The sequence below is a fragment of the Lissotriton vulgaris genome, chromosome 7, assembly GCF_964263255.1.
Source record: "Lissotriton vulgaris chromosome 7, aLisVul1.2, whole genome shotgun sequence".
Classification (NCBI taxonomy): domain Eukaryota; kingdom Metazoa; phylum Chordata; class Amphibia; order Caudata; family Salamandridae; genus Lissotriton; species Lissotriton vulgaris.
The window spans coordinates 417,635,885-417,657,555 of NC_141695.1; the positions used below are offsets into that span (position 1 = coordinate 417,635,885).

General features: G+C 45.2%; 1 protein-coding gene across 1 annotated transcript in view; it reads right to left on the minus strand.

Moving 5' to 3' along the window:
- Nucleotides 1-21,671, minus strand: part of LOC147701770 (sulfotransferase 2B1-like) — a 415,303-nt gene that overhangs the window by 340,053 nt on the left and 53,579 nt on the right. The window contains exon 2 of the mRNA XM_086930398.1: nucleotides 12,526-12,734. Within this exon, the coding sequence (XP_086786524.1) occupies nucleotides 12,526-12,734 (209 nt within the window). The remainder of the gene's footprint in view (nucleotides 1-12,525; nucleotides 12,735-21,671) is intronic.

Sequence of the window (21,671 nt, forward strand, 5' to 3'; positions counted from 1 at the left end):
TTATGTAATGTGAATCATTAATTCTTCATGATCATCTCAAAACTGTAAATTGCATATACATATACATTTACATTTATACATAACATTATTTTCCTTAATACATGTAAAAATCAATCAGCATTAACATTTAACATGCCCGATGCATTTCGGTACCCTCATGGTACCTTCCTCAGGGGAAATACTAAAAAAGAAGAAGAATGTGTGTGTTAATTCATGAGCCCATGGTAGCTAATTATGTATATGTTTCCTAGTCATTATATGTTCATACCTTGTTAAGGATGGTATCAAAGAAGTCTCCCTATAGAGTAGAAAAATATCTGTTTGTTATATGTATTCTCACAATTCCATTGTGAGTTTAAACATTGTCAACGTATGTCTCTTACCTAGAGGTATTCTGAGCTGGGGCTATTGCTGCAATGAAGAACATAAGTATAATAGATTAAGACCATACCTATGCGTGCTTCAACAACCATATTTAAGAAATTCTATGCAATGAAATTGCACAGCCTTCCTGTGTGTAACGATATCTTCTACGGGAACCTATTTGTTATTGCATTCGACAGCTTTCATCCAAGGAGTTTAATCAGCAATTTACCTTTTTCACAACTCATAAGGATTAAGCGCATCTGTTCAGAAACACAAACAGGTTTGATCAAGATGGATGAACATTTGCTCAAATACAAACATAGAGGATACCCAATGGATATGTTACAGCAAAGCAAAGAAAAAGCAATCAAACTAGAGAGAAAGGACCTGTTACAAACTCAAGTAAAAACGACGAAGGACAAAATGGTTTTCGTATCTAAATATACCACTCAGTCAAAAATGATCAAAACAATCATCAACAAAAGATGGAAACTACTGGCAACAGAACCTGACTTTAAGGGCCTCTTCAAGGAAGTACCACTACACGCGTACACTAGAGGGAGAAATCTGAAAGAAATTTTAAAACATCCAAAACCACAATATGCAACAACAGTCCACAAAGGAACAAGACGTTGTCAAAATTGCATACACTGCAATAATGTTATAACAGGCGACAGTTTCACTCATCCAACAACAGGCAAAAAGATAAAGCTGAGACATACGAGAGACTGCAACACACAAAACGTGATCTATGGAATCAAATGCCCATGCGGCAAGATGTATGTCGGAAAAACCGAGCGTAAAATCAAGATCAGGGTGACGGAACATAAGAGCAAGATTAGAAACTCAACCTTAGCATCACCGCTAGCACAACATTGGAAAGAATCGAATCACTCAATCTCCCAACTACGTTTTTTTGTAATTGAAATGCTAGCAATGCAACAGGGAGTAGACAATAGACAAAAATTACTCCAACTGGAGTTATTTTGGATTAAAACATTACAAACAATGTCCCCGAAGGTGTTGAATGACAGATATGACCTATCATGTTACATATAAAAGAGAGTCAACATAGATACTCTTGTAAATTTAGACTAATGATGTTCACCTAATAGAACACAATGGCAACATGATTATGGGCAGGTTAACCACCATACTACACCAATACAACTACTGATTTTGAGTTTGAGTCCAAAATAAGTTTATATATACATTTTTTATATACTTTTATCATTACTGCTTGTTTGAAATTTCAGTTATTGTGATGTTTTCATTATAGATGTAACAGTGTACATTCCACCAAAATGCATTATTGTATCTCTGCAGCACAAGTTATAATTTCAATTTCAAAACACTGAGTATTTTTCAATAACCAGTAGACATCACACCTAGGTGTAAACTTAAAATGAGGGTTCAACACAAATACTAACTGTAGTGGACCTTCATCCCTTACTACTTGAATTGGCATCAGTCAACAACATCGTACTGTAATATGCCACTCCAAGATGGAGCCCGAGCAGGCATGAGCACTTCAGAGCAAACAATATCGAGTTCGTTTCAAGTGAAACGCTCACACATCCACCGATATAGATCGCTTTTATACACTCAGGCGGCCGCCAAGATATAGCCTTTATACCACAAATATTAGAAACAGAACACAACGCAAGTTTATCAAAACATTTAAACGATCAAGCTAGTTTCGCTCCATTCGAAGATGGTGCTCGGCACTGGTATAATTTAGTCCGTTTTTAGTGTCCGTGAATACAGACGACTACAAACACAGGAAACAACAACGGAGACAACGTCCCGGGATCTTTGGCGTCTGAGAAAGAAATCGAGAATACATGTCATACGGTACGTTACAAACCGAGTAGCGCTATGGAAATAACTGGCTGTTTACATAGCCACCGTTCACTTTAGACTGAGAATAATAACGGTCGTATTATGTTCGTGTCTGTTTTTTCACAGATACACGCAGACCATCTTTTCAGGTAGGACCCTTAACAATGCATTTTGAAGCAGCTTATATTTATGAGAAACGAGAGGATTAACGTAATTTTGCACTGTTTTCTTTGCAATAACAAATAGGTTCCCGTAGAAGGTGTCGTTACACACAGGTAGGCTGTGCAATTTCATTGCATAGAATTTCTTAAATATGGTTGTTGAAGCACGCATAGGTACGGTCTTAATCAATTATACTTATGGTCTTCATTGCAGCAATAGCCCCAGCTCAGAATACCTCTAGGTAAGAGACACACGTCGACAATGTTTAAACTTACAATGTAATTGTGAGAATACATATAGCCAACAGATATTTTTCTACTCTATAGGGAGACTTCGTTGATACCATCCTTAACAAGGTATGAACATATAATGACTAGGAAACATATACATAATTAGCTACCATGGGCTCATGAATTAACACACACATTCTTCTTCTTTTTTAGTATTTCCCCTGAGGAAGGTACCATGAGGGTACCGAAATGCATCAGTCGTGTTAAATGTTAATGCTGATTGATTTTGACATGTATTAAGGAAAATAATGTTATGTATAAATGTAAATGTATATGCAATTTACAGTTTTGAGATGATCATGAAGAATTAATGATTCACATTACATAAAATGAATTGTGGTGAAAACTAAGAAAATTAAAAAAGTATGAATACTGATGGTATTAAGAATTAATTTGAATTTCGAAACAGAATAGGTGTGGGAATACACCGAGTGAACAGTGCATGATTGGACTAACCCTTTGGCTAGTCTTAACCACAGTTGAATCCGGGAGTGACAACCCTTACAATCATAGCACCAACCCATGAGTAGGTTTAGCGTTTCTAAAAGTGAGTCCTCCTCACGCACCCCACGTTCTTTTACACATCCCTGTGAGCTACGCCCACGAACCACTGCCTTGGCATATATAAGTCACCCATCTAGCTGTGTGCCCTATGCCAGTGGTGAGGGTACCCGTACAGTACCCAGGTCCATTCCTGGTCACTGTAAGTGCAGTGCTTCTATTAAGAGTATATGGTGTTGAGAGTTTGTCATTACAAACCCCACAGCACCATATTGGCTATACTGAAGACTGGGAAGTTTGGTATCAAACTAAGTATGGGTGGAAAATTCGTTTGGCTAGTGGGATTTGCAAATTTTTAGCAATTTCCCGATCCGCGCGAAATTGCCCAAAAATCTGCAATTCGCGAGTTGGCAGATTTTTTTTTCTTGTTCGCGCTTCAAAAATACAATCTTGCACGCGTGGCATTGACTTACCATGATTCTGCGTTCGCTGATGAGTTTTCCTCCCTGTTCACGTGCATTGTGAGATTTTGGTAGCTGGCTGAGCGATGCCGCGATCGCGAACACGTCATTGCAACCCGAAACAGGAAATTGCAAATGCGAACACGTCATTGCGACCCAAAACAGGAAAAAGGCATCGCGAGCAGGCTGGTTAAGTGGAAACAACATGTTCGCGACCGTTGCCACCACATGCGCAAGTCTCGCTCCCAAAACGGTAAAAAAAATTGCAAAAAAAAAAGAATTTCGCACGCTCATGGAATTTGGCGGATTTTTGCGAATCGCGATTACGAATTTGTGCGAATTTGCGTATCGCGAATTTGCAAATTCCGCCCATGCCTATATTAAACTTCTCAGCACATTAAACAATTAATGTAAAATGCACAACAAAGGGCATCTTAGAAATGCCCCCTGAAACTCTACTAACTTCTAGTGACCTGACTGAGTGGCGGCCTATGCTGCCACCACCAGAAATGTTTCTGGACCACTGGGTCGAGAGCTGCTGCTCTCGGGGGCCTGAAACAATGTACAGCCTGGGATGAGGTGCCAAGCAATAGATGGGCAGGGTTCACGAAGGAGAAGATGCAAAGTAATGTCACCTTTGTGAGCCTCTAAGGACCATTTGCTGCTTCCAGCAACTGATCCCCACTGGTTCTACCCCCAATTTGGTTGGGAGAACCGGTGGGAAAAACAAGTGAGGTAGAGAGGTGTGCCCTTCTCTGCCAACTCCACCCCTAAGGTGGGGAAAGTGAGGTGAAGCACAACCTCGAGTGTCTACCATCTTGAGGATGGGGGGACCCAGCCAACCAGGGACAGGCTCTTGCCTCGCTCTCACTGGAGCGTGGTAGAATAGGGGGTGTACCCACCCCAGGGAAGTGACCCATTGGTCGCTGCCCTTTACCTACCTGTAATGCCCCTAAATTTAGTATTAATGAGGCACCCTGAACCTTCCTTCCTCAGATCCAGAAACCACAAGAAAAGAAGATAAGAAGAAGGATGAAGAGCCGTGCAGAGCTAACAAGAGGAGGACGCCCACTGATTTGGCCCCAGCCCTGCAGGACTGCCTCTCCTCGAACCTGCTCCTGCGAAATCCCGGTGTGTTTTGCAGCCTGCATTCTCAAAAAACCCCGAGGACCTACCTGCCTTCACTTCAAAGACTGAATTTCGCGTGAACACCGGACTTGTTCAAACTACAGCTTCCGGTGCCAGTCAGAAACTGCAAATCCAGCCCACTCTGCACCCACCGAAACCGTCCAGAGCTTGAGTGGAAAACACCATGAGGAGGTTACCCCAGTGATCCTGACCGGCCTCAAGCCTCCAAATGACGCTTGCAGCCTAAATCCATAAGGCCCCCCTAACTGTGACCAGAAGCTGGTAAGACGATCCAACACCAAAAAAGGCACCCCTGCACCCGACGCCCCACGGCCTTGTGTGCCCAAACCGATGGTGCCTGGCCAACCCTTAACTTCCCAAATTACCTCTCAAGGTGGTAGTCTCAGCCAGAAGTCCTGCGTCTCATTGCCTGCAGTGCTTTTCCAAACCGGAGGGTCTCAATAGAAAACAACAGGGCACCCGACGACGAAACAGCACTCTGCACCCGACCGCCCTAGTGTCGCTGAGGGTGCACCTTTTGTGCTACTTTGTTATACCATTTACCTGACCTTAACCCTAGGAGCTTTGCTCCCACAACCCAGTGGCCTGCTTGCCAGCAGCCACCAACCGGAGGCCCCCTATTCCCCATTGGATAACATTGGGCCTCATCACTCTGCACACGACTCTGCACACGACCGCCCTAGTGCTGCTGAGGGTGCAACAACATTGCATCACTGACCCTGGGGAACCCTTGAGTCTAACCCCAGAACCTTAACTCCCACAGCTGTTTACTTACCTGTGAACCGTTAACCTGTTTTCCTCCCATAGGATAACATTGGCACTTTTTCTCCAAAAAGTTTCTGTGTGAGTTTTAAACCTAAAAATATTCCTTAAAAATCGCGCAAATAACCAAAACGTGTTTACTCACCTGTTTGAAGGAAATGGCCCAGTGCTGAATCTACTAATCCAGCACTGAGTTAGAAAAGTAATGTGAAAAGTAACTTACATGCAATTTACTGTGAAAGCCTCTTCATTTCAATGTGCTGTATTTGCTAAGTGTGTCATACTACTGCTCCCCTGTAAATCAATCAAAGTACAATTTCTATTGCATTTTCAAACTGTTCTCTATCCAGTCATTACTGAAAAGTATTTAGTGCTTACCTGTACCAGGTTTGCTTGGTTCTAAATATAAACAACAGTATAATTTTATGCAAAAACAATTAGCCTAGAGTTCAGTTCTTGAATGCGTGAATCCATTTGCTGACTGAGTGGGTACATCAAATGCTTAACACTGTCCTCTGATACTGCCTTACTGCTCGACCAACCTACCACTATTAGAGAGTAAGGTTCTATCTAACTTTAACCTCTGCCTACCTCTGGGGACCCTTTGACTCTATACACACTATACCTCATTTTGGTGTAGTATATATATAGAGCCAGATTCTTACATGCATTATAATCACATATGTACAGCGCACCCGCATAGAATCCTTTGTTGTGGTAACATGAATTGTTAATTGTTGAGCTCATAGCCCAAGAACAACACTGTAAACTCTGCAATGTGGGATTTTGCTAAGTTACATTTGTAACCGAAGTCCACAAACATACAAATGATGCTGTCAACGTGATAGAGATGAGTCCATAATTCGTCGTCTGTGAGATAAATGTCATCCACATACGAGCAACCATCAGGGTCGAGCCTCTCCAAAAGAGAGACTTTGCGGGCGGCAAAGTCTCCAGGACTGTTCTAGCCCACAGCTAATCTTCGGAACGGTTTCTGTTTGCCGCCACAGGTGAAAGCTGTCCTTTGACAACTAATAGAGGACAGGTTATGGCTGAAAAAAGCCATTGGATATGTCAAGTGTGGTCTTAAACCTTTTACGCATGAGACTATCCACAATGGCAGAACTGTGAGTATTCTGTACCACGTAGGTCTGACAATGAGATTTTAAGTGCCGGTAATCCAATACCAAATGGTTCGAGCCATCAGGCTTGGTCACAATAAAAAGAGGATTATTCATCGGAGACACACACGTTTCAATAACACCTTGGTATTCCAATTTTTCAAGGATTTCTGCCACAGGACCGTTCGCTTCATGTCTCATGGGATATTGGGGTTGAGGCTGTCGCATAGACCGCAATGTAATCTCATGTCTGGGTGAAAATTTGTCCCATCCACATTGAGTAATGTACACTGCCAGTGCAAGCACATTAGCCCACTCTTCTGCAAAATGCAAGGCCTGCTCCTTTGGCACTGTGTGTGCGAAAGCAGGGAGGATTACCTTCTCCCCTTGCGGAGCGGCTAGAAAGAAAGGTGGGGGAAAATCCACTTCTGCTAACAAAATGTCATAGGAGTGGTGTGGCTCACTGGTTAGAGGCGGCAGACCCGGAAGCAGAAAACGGCCCGGGACCAGGGTTCAATTCCCGACGCGGCAGGGTCATGGACCAGGGTCAGCGGACTCGATAATTCTCGCCTCGGTGCCTACTCTAACCAGGGATCACGCTCGGTAACTCTGGGCATTAAGCTTGCCTCATCTCTACAACGGCCCCCCACAGACGCCGGGGATGCCTGGTTTCACCTTGGAGATACCCAGAAGGGACCATCTCACAGGGAAAGCCAGGACGGGTTCCCCAGCGGTCTTCAGCGCCAGGACGCTTATGGGCAGCAGTGCGCTTTACAAGTCCCACACATTTACATTTACATTTAGGTAGTTGGTAGATTTTCCCAAAATACCCCTTTTATAGTACGTTGTATGTCACCTTCAATTAAAAGGACTATTTCATAAAGTCTTTCAGGGGGAGCTACTCTAGTGTCAGCTGTCTCAACAGCAACGAACGTGTCAGTTGCTGTCACCTTCAGAAATGGACGCAATGCTTTCCGCACTACTGTAATTTCCGCTGTGCTGTCTAACAGCATCAGCACCCACGTCAGGTTCCGAAGCTGTGTTCTCACTATCCGTGGCAGATCTCGCTCTTAAAGTGGCAACCTTCTTCTTCTGAAACTGGGGTAGATGACGCTGAAACTCGTCTTGCTTGCCTTTACCTTCAGTCTTGCGGGGCTGCTCAAGGCTTTGTTGGGCACCCCGACCTTTGCCGCTGTCTCCTCCACCGGTTGGTGAGACCGATGTATCCTGCAAAGAGCGAGGAGAACGTTGGTCAGGAACCTGACTTATCATATGTGCGTTCAGTAGACACAAGTATTGGCGAAGAAGGGCACGACCCCTGTTTCTATTGTTTTTTTTCCGGTTTCTTATTCTTATTCCAATTCTGCTTTAGAAAATTGGGGCATTCATCTTTCTTAGACTTCTGCTCCCGGGTTTGCTTCTGTGCTGCTTTAGCAAAAGGCTTAACAACCAAACTATTGAAGCCAATGGTCTTATAAGCCTCCGCAATGATTTTCATTAACTGCCAAGGCTTATCGGCATCGGGAACATCGCGCAGAGCATTAGAAACCTGGAAGTTTACCGCATCTCCCTTGACATTAGCAAGGATAAGATAGGAAACCACCTCAAACACCCCCACAAGTCTCATTCCCAATTCCACAGCCGCCTCCGCTCCATGTTCATCCTGTACACGCTCATGACGGAGGACAGGACAGCCATAGACGGAGTGCCGAAGCACTTAGTGGAGACTGTCGCAAAAATCTTACCCCAAGTTTCACAATCAGGGACCTCAGGTATTAAGTCTTTCTGCAAACTTATTGTTAGAATCCTGTGTTTCTCACCAGGAGTTGCATTAGTAAATACTGCTTCCAACTGGTCAAATTTTTCAGCAAGCCAAAAAGGCATATCATCCTTACCATAACCGAATTAACCATGATGGGATTCATTTTCATCCCGGCCTGTCCATCTGGTTGCGCCGCAGCACCAGATGGCCCCACCTGGACATTGCGGGAGACATATTGGACAAGACCCCGATGCACTCCAACGAGGAAGGCATAGAGTGCATGCAACTAATCTATGGTAACTTGCAGATAACTCGGATGCGGTGTGTAACTGGTGAAAACTGGCCATGTGGCCCTGGGAATAGACAAAGGGCCCAACCAAAGCACCATTACCGATTGGGGAAAGGCGCCATTTGTCACAGAGTAAAGGTTCACTAACCTCAATGGCCGGATACAACAGGAGCGATGCTAGAATACCAATCCCCCTACTCTGGCAACACCTGTGAGTCTATTCAAAGAACTCTACAGATAGATACCATAGCCGGGGAAAGGGTAAAAAGGGACAAAGGAAACAAAAACGTTGGTGCAGTAAATCAAGAAGGCGTGCGATACAGGGCAGATAGCAATCTTTACTTCTCTAGGCGCCCTTGAATTCCTGCATGTGAAACAAACAAACAAATAGTAAGTGACCCCTCCCTTCCCTAATGAAAGAGTTATCAATGTAGTAAGAAACATCTAACTGCACACTTACATAATATAGTGCCCCACTTGCTCCAAGCAAACACAGTGCAAAATAGAAAAATAAAGAAAAGTAAACAAGAGGGACTATTAGTCTTTCATATTCCTGGAATCATCCAGGGATTAACAGCATGACCTTTCCAAAGTTTATCCGAAACGTTAAGGACCATGAAATTGTACTTAGCTGCCCTTTTCAATGATAGCGCATGCAGGTGAAGTCAAGTAATCCAAACAGGCAATCCTGCACCCCTCCTTTCTTCAGAAATGGCGATATCGAGGAGACGATTGTAGTTGTCTGTCATTATTTCATGATTTTACAAACCATTGAATCCTTTCCGTAGATATCCTTACGGGCATATAATAAGTTTCCTTTTAGTTTATGTGTTCTTCCTCGTAAGGCACAAGAACTTTTACCAAATCCTATTAAGGCCACCAATGCTTCTGCGCTAATCCAAATGTCGAGGCTCACAGCAGACTGCCAACAAAACACGAACGGCTACAGCGCTAAATTCAAAGATGAGGCACTTGTCGGTATTCAACGAACCACAAACGCGCTCAGCGCGATTCGAAAAAAGTCTCAAACATCAAACATTGAATCCAGGGGATGAACAAACTAACTCGGCAGAGGGGAAATCCAGGAAGTCCTCAGGTGACAAGCACCAGGGAAGGGGAGGAACAGGTTTAGATAGGAAAGGAAAGAAAAGTAGGACAAAACTGCAGGCATTCTGGGAGATGTAGTTGTCTACTTGCCCTGGCCTATACTACGGCGTAATCGTGACACCATTAAACCAAAATGAATGCTGCCAGGCTGAAATAGGAATCTCCAGCGTCCTATATGGGGTATAGTTTAGAGGCACGGCTGTGGGAGTATAAATGTGAAACAGACCAGAATCCGCATTGACCGCAGGAAAGGAAACCCATGAGTAGAAAAGCTCAAACTGGTATGCAGCTTCAGCACTCACCACAAAAACTGCAGCCATGCCATCTATAGTGACGCCATATGTCTGCAAATGATTGCGGACGGCCATCCTACCATGTTGGGGGATATCAATGTCAGCCATAAGGGGTAGTAACTCAAAGTACAAACCTTTTTAAATTATCAAGCTTGAAAAAAATCTAGGTAACTATAGGTAGGTTAATCCGTCACGACTGTCAACCGGAAACAATAGTGAGGGTTTCGTGGACTGATATAAGCACTACTGGAGAGTCTCAAAATAAGACCACATTGTTAGGCGCGCCATGTTGCAGGGATTCTGCTCATACACAGAACTGTGCACAGAGACCCAGGACCTCAGTGAATTGTGGTGGCCCAAAAAACTCACCTCAGTGCCTACAACCCCTAACCGACTAGCATCAGTGTCACATTAGCTCTTTGTCCTATAGCAAAGGTACCAATGATTAGACAACCCAGAACATGCGGCTTAGGTTACTCTCAGGAATGGTGGGAATCAAGAACACTCTTTTGTTTGTTATTTCCATACCAGTCCACAACATGGATAAAAAGAGACAAAATACAGTTTTAAATGTTTATTTTAACGACGTGCTCTAAGATGCAGTATTTTTGCTAACATAAGCAGGCATATGATTAAAAATAATACGATCAGTATTGTTACAATTCCATAAAACACAAAAGGAGAAATCATATTGTAATGATAGTGGAAGCAGGTCCTATAGTGTCTTGTTTGCCACCCTCCGTTGCTAGGAACTATGTTTTATATAATATAGAAGGTCTCTTAAGCTTGAATGGGGAACCTCATACCTCCAAGATCAGCAGAGGTGAATCACATCAGGATCTGCAAAAGCTCTCTCTCTCTCTGGAAACAGATTTTATCCAAGTGCCTAAAATCATGTATGCTGCAGTGCAATATTAAAGGCGCCAGAATTACAGTTAGCTGCAGCTGCGTGCATGTTGTGTCTAAACGTGAGCCGATCAGCCCGAATAACAGCTAACATTGTTATGATAACCTTGGAGGCTTCAACACTCACTGTGCAGACTAAGGTCGCGCTGTAAGTCTAGGGATGTTGAAAAACAAGCCATTCTCAAGTGAAGATAGTCACAAAGTCAAACTTAACACAACAGCTACATGCAGTGTCGTGTGCAAAAGCGGCAAAAAGGCAGAATGGCGTTTAAACTTCTAATAAGCTTAGGCTAACATAGCAATGTGCGCAAGCAAGGCCCTACCTTCACTACACCACCAGCCAAACCAGTCAAGTAGATATGGATTAAAACCCTCCTTAGTTACCAATTCATTCATTTAATTGCTTCAATACGGTAAGACACGGCAGGTAACCTATGTCCAAACACAGACTAACAAGTTAGATATAGACACTATCTGAATTAAAGTAAGGTTGTCTTGTAACCATGTACAAGGTTCACACATGTGAAAAGATGACACAGAGGAGCAAAGGTGGGACTGATTCATTGACCATATGAATATCTGATGTTTATTATTAATTGGCCACTAATGCTGTTTTACTTTTGTTCGCAAGGCCTTACTTCACGGATGTATTATTTTCTTCTCTATGTCAAAAATGTGAACACGATGGCCCAATTGTTGTATGGTATATAAATGCCAATTAAAAAAAGTCATGTTTCCCTCAGACATCCACCATCTGCACTACTTAAAAGAAAGAGACACGATGTCCCATCCAATGTGGACTCTGCACCAATAAAATAACCATAAGTCGTTGTGCAATGGTACTGTACAGTTACATCTGACCAATGGTTGATGAATGTGATGAACGGTGCTTTCAGTAACCAATGACCGAGCAGGGTTAGCTCAATATCGCTCTCAGCACAGATTGCATCAAGACGGTAGTAACCTAACCGGAAGAAAGAGCGAACAGTAGAAAGCATGAGAGGATAGTTGTAAGGCATGTTGGAAGTACAAAAGTGGGAGAGTTGGGGGAACTGAAGCACACAATGGAACGGGAGAAGTGGAAAGAATGTGGAATAATATAGTTTAATAAAAATAGTTTAAACGTGAAAGGCATAGAGGCAGAGGGGACAAAAGAGAGAAAGGTGTGTGTGTAGGTGAGAGAGGGAGAAAGATAGAGAGAGAAAGAAAGAGTCAGAGAAGAAGATGGAGGGAAAGAGAGATAAGTGAAAAGCTGGTGAAGAAGAACCAGAAAGGAGAGGGTAAAAAGGTTAGGTAGGGCAAAAAGAGAGTGTGGGCACATGGACAGGAAATAGAGAAAGTATGATAAATGAGCGGCAGAGTAGAAAGAAAGAAAGTTACCCGACAAGAACAACGGTTGTGGTTTCCACCTGCGGTTATTCTGTTCTCTCAACGTGCTCCACTTCTTGTAGGTCACAGTGACAACTTGTCATTAAAGCTTCAGGTGAAAATGACCTGCCCTGCTTTAACCATACCTTGGCTTTGGTGCTGAAAAAGGATTTGGCAAAGAGTTGTCTGGGGAGGTGGGAGGTAAACATCCGAGGTGGAGAGCGTTTCTTCGCCGTCTCTTTAACGCCAATACATTCATACCACGGTATTCGGCACCAGTTGGGCACTTCTCTGTTCCATGTTGGGTCTCCGTTGTTGCGAATGAGGCTCAGGATCTCAATCATCCACACTGTCCCTTTGAAAAGAAGAACCAGGTGACTAAACCAGGAATCACTCGGGCAACAAAGAGAGCTTGGTAGCCTTCTCTCCGAGAATTTGGAAGGATTAGCACAAAGTCATCACACCATTATTTAAGTGAATTACAGTTATCGTTTTTCCTTGGTAGTATTTAAAAAAAAAATACTACATTTTAACTTGAATTAAACAACAGAAAAGTGCCAGATTTAAACATTTTTATGCTAGTTTTATGTCTAAACATGTCGAAATAGGGATACAAAGCTGTGCCACTGGAGTCAACTCCAGAACTAGGACACTTTTGTGTTATGTTTTATTAACTCTGTTTTCATGTCTAATGCAACAAATTTTACTATGTGCTGTCGCAGGGATTCTGCTCCTACACAGAACTGTGCATAGAGACTTGGAACCTCAGTGAATTAGGGTGTGCCAAAACTCACCTTAGTATCTAAAATCTCCTACCAGACTAGCAATCAGTGTCTCATTGGTTCTTACACACCGCCAATGATTAGACAACCCAGAACATGAACACCTCAGGTCACGTGGAACACATGAACACTCTTTTGTTATACTAACATACCAGTCCAAAACGAGGAGTAAATGATGACACGTACAAGTTTAAAATATTTATTTCTAATGCAGTGTTCTCAAGCGCAGTATCTTGGCTAATACAAGCAAACATAGTATAAGCAACAAGGTGATCAGCACAGTTACTAGTCCAAAAAATACAAAGGGTGAAAGCATGTTAAAATGCTAAAGGGAAAAGGTCTAAATAGAACCTCAGTCTTACCCTCCCTTGCTAGTATATTATATTATATTATATTATATTATATTATATTATATTATATTATATTATATTATATTATAGAAGGTCTCTTTGGGTTTTAGAAGGGCGGCCCCATACCTCTGGTCTTAGTAGAAAGAGATCACATCATCTTCTACACCAACTCTCTGCATGCGGATATTCATCAAGTGTGTCTGCATGCTCTCCGCAGTGCATTATTAACCGCGCCAAAAGCCAGAGTTGACCACAGCTGCCTATGTGTTATGTCTAAGATGTGCGCTGATCAGACCGAACAACAACAGCTGTGTTGAAATAACCTTGAAGGCCTCAGCACTCAATGTTCAGACATAGCTTACCAAGCAAAGCTGATACTATAGGAAAACATATTATTCTCGTGTGAAGCAAAATATTCTACTAGGCTCAAAGCATTAATAACAAAATGGCGTTTAAACTCCTAATAAGCTCATGCTAACTTAACACAGTGTAAAGGCAAAGCCTATCAACATGACAGTGCTTTATAAAAATATTTGATGGGGATCACTAGTAACATGAGTACTTTTTATAAAGAAAACATCAGTGTTTTGTTTGCCCAAACCGCCACAGGAGTTGTATTCTGAGAATATTTTATGTCAAATTATAACTCAAAGACACAACCTTCTCTTCCACATGTCTTAACACCATCGCTGCTGATGGTATCCTTCTCCTGTGCTGGGCCCTAATGTAAATGGGTGTGGTCATGACGAGCTCAGCTCGTCATGAGCACACAAGAGGTATACCTCATGACGAGCTGAGCTCGTCATGAGTATCGAAGGGGTTAAAGAGTGAACATGTGAAAATAGTAGTATTATCCAGGTTTTGAAATGGGCTTCAAGCTATCCATAATCCCAGATACAGAGCATGACTATGACCGCCAAATGCTGATGGTCAAACTATCCAAATTATTCTGGGAGAGTTTCGGGATATTGGTACCTTTCCCCCACAAGAAGGTTTCTTCCAATCTGGAAGGATAGGGAAGCAGAAGTGGCCTGAGCATTGAGGTAAGTATGAAGTGATTGAGTCACATCTGAAGATAATCTGGTTTCCACAACCAGAGCACCTTGCATAGAACCCATAACTGAATGTGTAGAGCAATAGATAACCAGCGAAGGGCATAGACAGGAGTTTTAATTTTTCGTTATTATTTGTCATAGGTATGGTTGCTCCACCAGGTCCCTCGTAAATGATACTAAATTGTATCTCAGGGTGTGCACTCTTGTTCAGTACTCTGGTGCTGTTCCTCTGCACAGCAATGGAAATATCTGTATAAAATGCATTACATGGGGTTGCTCCTAGATAGCACTGATGGAGAAACGTTTGGAGTTTGTCTCATCTCTGTCTTTATTATAAAGTGGCCTCTGCTTTTTGGCCACCAGTTAAATAAGAGATTTACCCCAGATGCATAAAGCATCCATTTTGCAATTCCTTATTAGCGAAAAATAAGGATTCGCTAATAAGGAACAGCAAAATACCATGCATGAAGAACTCACTTAAAAAATAGCGATTCCTTAAAATTCCTTAATTGCGAGTCGCAAATTGCGAGTGCAATTAAGGAATACCTCCCCATTCATTCCTACGGGCCTAGAGGCCCTTAGGAATGAATGGGAAGACAATCTCAATTTGCGATTCTCAATTAGAGAATCGCAAATTGAGATTGCAATTTCAAGGGTGCCAGGGTGTCAAAAAGACACCCTGTTGCACCCCTGAAATCTGCATATGGGTACATTTTGCACACACACATGCCCTAAGGGCATGTCTGTCTGTAAAATGGAACTTTGAAAAATGCACTTTAGTGCATTTCTCAAAAAGTTTGCAAATTACCATGAAGTTCAATTTCATGGTAATTTGCGCCACCTATTAGCGAAATCGCTTATTTTTTTAACTTTAATGCATTGCATTTAAGGAATATCAATTTGAGATTCCTTAAATGCAATAGCAATTTAAGCAATTGCAATTTTGCGATTTCTTAAATTGCAATTTTTGCATTTGGGATGATGCATCCCAAATGCAAAAATACCGGTCGCAAAGGGGTGTAGTGTAGTTCCTAACCCCTAGATGCATCAACGTTGTCATTTGCGATTCCTTAATTGCGAAAAATAAGGAATCGCAATTAAGGATTCGCAAATGGCAATGCATCATTAATTTCGCTATTTTTTGGGGATTCGGTAAAAATCGCATTTTTTACCGAATTCCAATAAAATTGCGATTTCCAAATAGCGAATCCGATATTCCCATTCATTCCTATGGGCTGAAATGCCCATAGGAATGAATGGGAATTGCGAATTCGCAATTTCGAAACGGAATGCATCAAAGCCTTTCAAGGGTGGAGAGGGGGGTCCAAAGGACCCCCCCCTGCACTCATGAAATGCACTTTTACATGTGAGTTACATACACACATGTCCTAAGGACATGTGTGCCTGTAACGTACACGTTTAAAAAATGCATTTTCATGCGTTTTTAAACATTTTTGCAAATTACCACGAAGTTCAACTTCGTGGTAATTTGCATTTGCAATTTTGGAAATCGCAAATGTTTTGGGGATGATGCATTGCTGTTAAGGAATCGCAAATGTGCGATTCCTTAACAGCAATCGCATTTTTTTGGAACTCGCAAAAAAAGCGATTTCCAAAAAATGCTTGATGCATCCCAGTAACCAATTTAGGAAGTGCAAAAGGCCGATTTATGCGAATCGCACCGTTTGCACTTCCTAAAACGGTTGATGCATCTGGGCATAAATTCCCAATAGGCTCTGCGCATTGGAATAACATAAACAATAGTTTAGACATAGGACTGAGGTCGACTAGGTCTCTATTGAATATCTTAGACTTAATTATGAATGCCAGCTAGCTCAGATCAATCAATCAATCATGGGCATTTGTATAGCGCGCTACTCACCCTGTCGGGTCTCAAGGCGCTGGGGCGGGGGTCCGCTACTGCTCGAAGAGCCAGGTTTTGAGGAGCTTCCTGAAGGAAAGGTGATCCTGGGTCAGTCGAAGGTGGATGGGGAGGTGGTTCCACGTCTTGGCTGCCAGGTAGGAGAAGGATCTTCCCCCGGCAGTGGCTTTGCGGATGCATGGAACGGTGGCGAGGGCGAGGCTGGTTGATCGTAGCTGGCGGGTGGGCGCGTAGAAGGCCAGGCGGTTGTTGAGGTACTTGGGGCCCAGGTCGTGGAGGGCCTTGTGTGCGTGGGTGAGGAGCCTGAACGTGATCCTCTTGCTGACGGGGAGCCAGTGCAGGTCTCTCAGGTGGACGGAGATGTGGCTGTGTTGGGGGACGTCCAGGATGAGTCATGCGGAGGCATTCTGGATGTGCTGGAGTATTTTCTGAAGTTTGGCTGTGGTTCTGGCGTAGAGGGTGTTTCCGTAGTCCAGTCGGCTGGTGACGAGTGCGGAGTGACCGTCTTTCTGGTTTTAGTGGGGATCCATCGGAAGATTTTACGGAGCATGCGCAGGGTGTTGAAGCATGAAGATGAGACGGCATTGACTTGTCTGGTCATCGAGAGGGAGGAGTCCAGGATGAAGCCAAGGCTGCGTGCATGGGCCGTTGGTTTGGGAGCAGTGCCCAGGGCACGGGGCCACCAGGAGTCGTCCCAGGCGGAGGGCGATGATCCCAGGATGAGGACTTCCGTCTTGTCTGTGTTCAGTTTCAGGCGGCTGTGCTTCATCCACTCTGCGACGTCTTTCATCCCTTCGTGCAGGCTGGTTCTGGCGGTGGCGGGGTCGTTGGTGAGGGAGAGGATCAGCTGGGTGTCGTCGGCATAGGAGATGATGTTGAGGTTGTGTTTGCGTGCGATGGCTGCGAGAGGGCTCATGTAGACGTTGAAGAGGGTTGGGCTGAGTGATGATCCTTGTGGTACGCCGCAGATGACTTTGGTGGCCTCGGATCTGAACGGGGGAGGCGGACTCTCTAGGTTCTTCCGGCGGGAACAAGATGATCCACTCCAGTGCCTTCTCTTGGACTCCGATGTTGCTGAGGCGCTGCACTAGGGTGCGGTGGCAGACAGTGTCGAACGCTGCAGAGAGGTCCAGGAGGATGAGGGCCGCTGTTTCCCCGTTGTTGAGCAGGGATCTGATGTCGTTAGTGGCTGTGATGAGGGCGGTCTCAGTGCTGTGGTTGGCTCGGAAACCGGACTGCGAGGGGTCAAGGGATCCATTCATCTCAAAGAAAGCGGCAAGCTGACTGTTGACGGTCTTCTCAGTGACTTTGGCAGGAAAAGGGAGGAGCGAGATGGGGCAGTAGTTCTTGAGGTCGGTGGGATCTGCCCTTGGTTTCCTCAGGAGGGCACTGAGCTCAGCGTGCTTCCAGGTCTCCGGGAAGGTGGCCGTGTTGAAGGAGGTGTTGATGACGTCGAGGAGTTGGGGTGCGATGATGGAGTCGGCCTTGTTGAAGACATGGTGGGGCAGGGGTCGGTTGGTGATCCGGAGTGGATGGTGTTCATTGTGCGGGTGGTGTCTTCGGTGCTGACCAGGGTCCAGGCGTAGAGGGTGGTGGTGGGGGGCGTTGGTTCAGTGGTTGGGTGCGTGGTAGGTGCGCCGAAGCTGTTGTGTATATCAGCGATCTTGCGGTGGAAGAACGAGGCGAGTGAGTCGCAGAGTCCTTGCGAGGGGGTGATGTCGTTGTTTCCGGCGCCTGGGTTGGAGAACTCTTTGATGACGCTGAAGAGTTCCTTGCTGTTGTGGGCATTGTTGTCCAGTCGTTCTGTGAATGCTCTCTTCTTGGTGGTGCGGATCAGCTGGTGGTGTTTGCGGGTGGCGTGCTTGAGGGCAGTCATGTTGTCAGTGGTCTGGTCGTGGCGCCAGGCTTTCTCGAGGGTGCGGCAGTTCTTCTTGGAGTTTTTGGTCAAGACCCGTACCACAACCACTAACCCCAAACACAGCTCCGACCCTAACCACCTGAAGTGCATCCTGCTGAACACCCGCTCGGTCCACAGACACGCCACCGAACTCTGGGATCTACTCGACGTTATATCACCAGACGTCGCCTTCCTCACTGAAACATGGATGAAAGCATCATCAACACCTGACATCGCCATAGCCATCCCGGACAATTACAAGATCATCCGTAAAGACCGCACCGTACAAACAGGAGGAGGCATCGCCATCGTCCATAAAAACACCATCAAAATCACGACCAGCTCCGACGTTAACCTTACCACCACCGAACACCTCCACTTCCAGGTCCACAATGACCCAAGAACCACACTCAGAGGCACCCTCATCTACAGGCCTCCAGGAACACGTAAACAATTCAGCGAAGACATCACCGACTTCATCAGTCCACATGCCCTCGCCTCCGAGAACTACATCCTACTAGGAGACCTCAACTTCCACCTGGAAAAGAAGAACGACAGCAACACCACCACCCTTCTGGACAACCTGGCCAATCTCGGACTCAAACAACTTGTTGACACCCCCACCCATATAGCCGGTCATACGCTAGACCCAATCTTCACTTCCAGCAAGCACATCTCCTTCGATCGCACCACAGCTCTCCATTGGACGGACCACAGTTGTGTTCACTTCAGCTACAAAACCACCTCGACCCACAACCCCCCACAACCTATTCCCTGAAGAAAATGGAACAAAATCACCACCGACCAACTCCTCGCATCGCTCAACCAAAAACCCACCCACCCTCTCATCGGACCCTAACCATGCTGCCATCAAAATTAAACAATGGATCACTCACAGCGCTGACGAATTAGCACCCTTGAAAACCCATCACACCAAACAAGACAGCAAAAAGACCCCCTGGTTCAACGATGACCTTAAAAAATCCAAGAAACTTTGCCGTACTCTCGAGAAAACATGGAGAAAAAACCCAACCTCCAACAACATGACCACCTTCAAGGCAGCCACTCGCAAACACCACCAACTGATTCGATCCACCAAGAAGTCAGCATTCAAGAATCGACTTGACAACAATGCCCATAACAGCAAGGAACTATTCAATATCGTCAAAGAATTTACCAACCCCACCGCAGCCTCAAACGACATCACTCCCTCCCAAGACCTCTGCAATTCATTATCCTCCTTCTTCTACAACAAAATTACCGACATACATAACAGCTTCGAAAACAGTACCAACGAACAATCCTCCCCCCCCCCTCAGAACCTACACCGCCCTCTAACAATCTCAACGCCTGGAACCCAATCACCACCGAAGACACCATCCGCCTAATGAATTCCATCCACTCTGGCTCGCCAACCGACCCATGTCCCCACCACATCTTCAGCAAAGCAGACTCCATCATCGCACCCCATCTCCGTGATGTTATCAACTGCTCCTTCAACTCTGCTACCTTCCCAGAAAGCTGGAAACATGCCGAAGTCAGCGCCCTCCTGAAGAAACCCACTGCAGACCCCTCTGAACTCAAAAACTACCGCCCAATATCCCTCCTCCCTTTCCCGGCAAAAGTCATCGAGAAAGCAGTCAATAGCCAACTCGCCGCCTTCCTCGAAGCCAACAACTCCCTCGATCCCTCACAGAACGGCTTTCGAGCCAAACACAGCACCGAAACCGCCCTCATCGCAGCCACAGACGACATCCGAACACTACTGGACAACGGAGAAACAGTGGCCCTCATTCTACTCGACCTCTCCGCCGCCTTCGACACAGTCTGTCATAGCACCCTCATACAACGCCTCAACAACATCGGAATACAAGGAAAAGCGTTGGACTGGATTGTCTCGTTCCTCGCTGGAAGAACCCAGAGAGTACGACTTCCCCCATTCAAATCAGAGGCTACCGAAGTCATTTTCGGTGTACCTCAAGGATCATCACTCAGTCCCACCCTCTTCAACGTTTACATGTGTCCACTCGCATCCATCGCACGTCAACACAACCTTAACATCATCTCCTACGCTGACGACACCCAGCTGATCCTTTCCCTCACCAAAGACCCTAACTCCGCCAAAACCAATCTTCACGAAGGTATGAAAAAAGTAGCCGAATGGATGAAAAACAGCCGCCTACAACTTAACTCAGACAAAACGGAGGTGCTCATCCTAGGATCATCCCCCTCTGCCTGGGACGACTCATGGTGGCCTTCGGCCCTGGGCACAGCACCCACACCCACAGATCACGCAAGCAACCTGGGCTTCATCCTAGACTCCTCACTCTCGATGACCAGACAAGTCAACGCCGTCTCATCCTCCTGCTTCAACGTACTTTGTATGCTCAAAAAAATCTTCCGTTGGATCCCATCCGAGACAAGAAAGACTGTCACCCACGCACTAGTCATGAGTCGACTGGACTATGGAAACACCCTCTACGCCGGAATCACAGCCAAATTACTGAAAAAACGCCAACGCATCCAAAATGCATCAGCGAGACTCATTTTGGACATCCCTCGCCAAAATCACATTACCGGCCACCTGAAAGACCTCCACTGGCTCCCCGTCAACAAGAGAATAACATTCTGTCTCCTCACCCACGCACACAAGGCCCTCCACAAACTAGGGCCCAAATGGGCCCAAATGCCTCAACACTCGACTATCCTTCTACACACCCACCCGCCAATTAAGATCCTCCAATCAAGGCCTCGCCGCAATTACGCGTATCCAAAGATCCACCATGGGAGGTAGATCCTTCTCCTACTTGGCGGCCACGACCTGGAACTCACTCCCCACCCACCTCCGCCTTACACAGAACTACATCTCCTTCAGAAAGGAACTTAAAACCTGGCTATTCGATAAACAATGAACCCCATCCCCAAGCGCCTTGAGACCCTCTGGGTGAGTAGTGCGCTATATAAATTCTTGAACTTTGAGTTCATTGGTGAACCAGGAGGCTTTCTTGCTGCCGGGTCTGCTTGGAGGGTTCTTCAGTGGTGCAAGGTCATTTGCACAGTTGATGAGCCACTATGTTAGGTTGTTGGCTGCTTTGTTGGGGTCCGTTGTGCTGGCGGGAGGGTTCTGTCGGAGGGAGGTGGTGAGCTGCTCGATGGTAATCTTGCTCCATCTTCTGCGAGGAATCTGTTGCGAGTGGTGGTGGGTCGTTGTTCTTCTGAAGCTTTAGTGGATGCAGCTGTGGTCAGTCCAGTGGAGTCCAGTGGCGTGGCTGAAGGAGATGTGCTTGCTGGAGGAGAAGACGGGGTCAAGCATTGGCCGGCGTAGT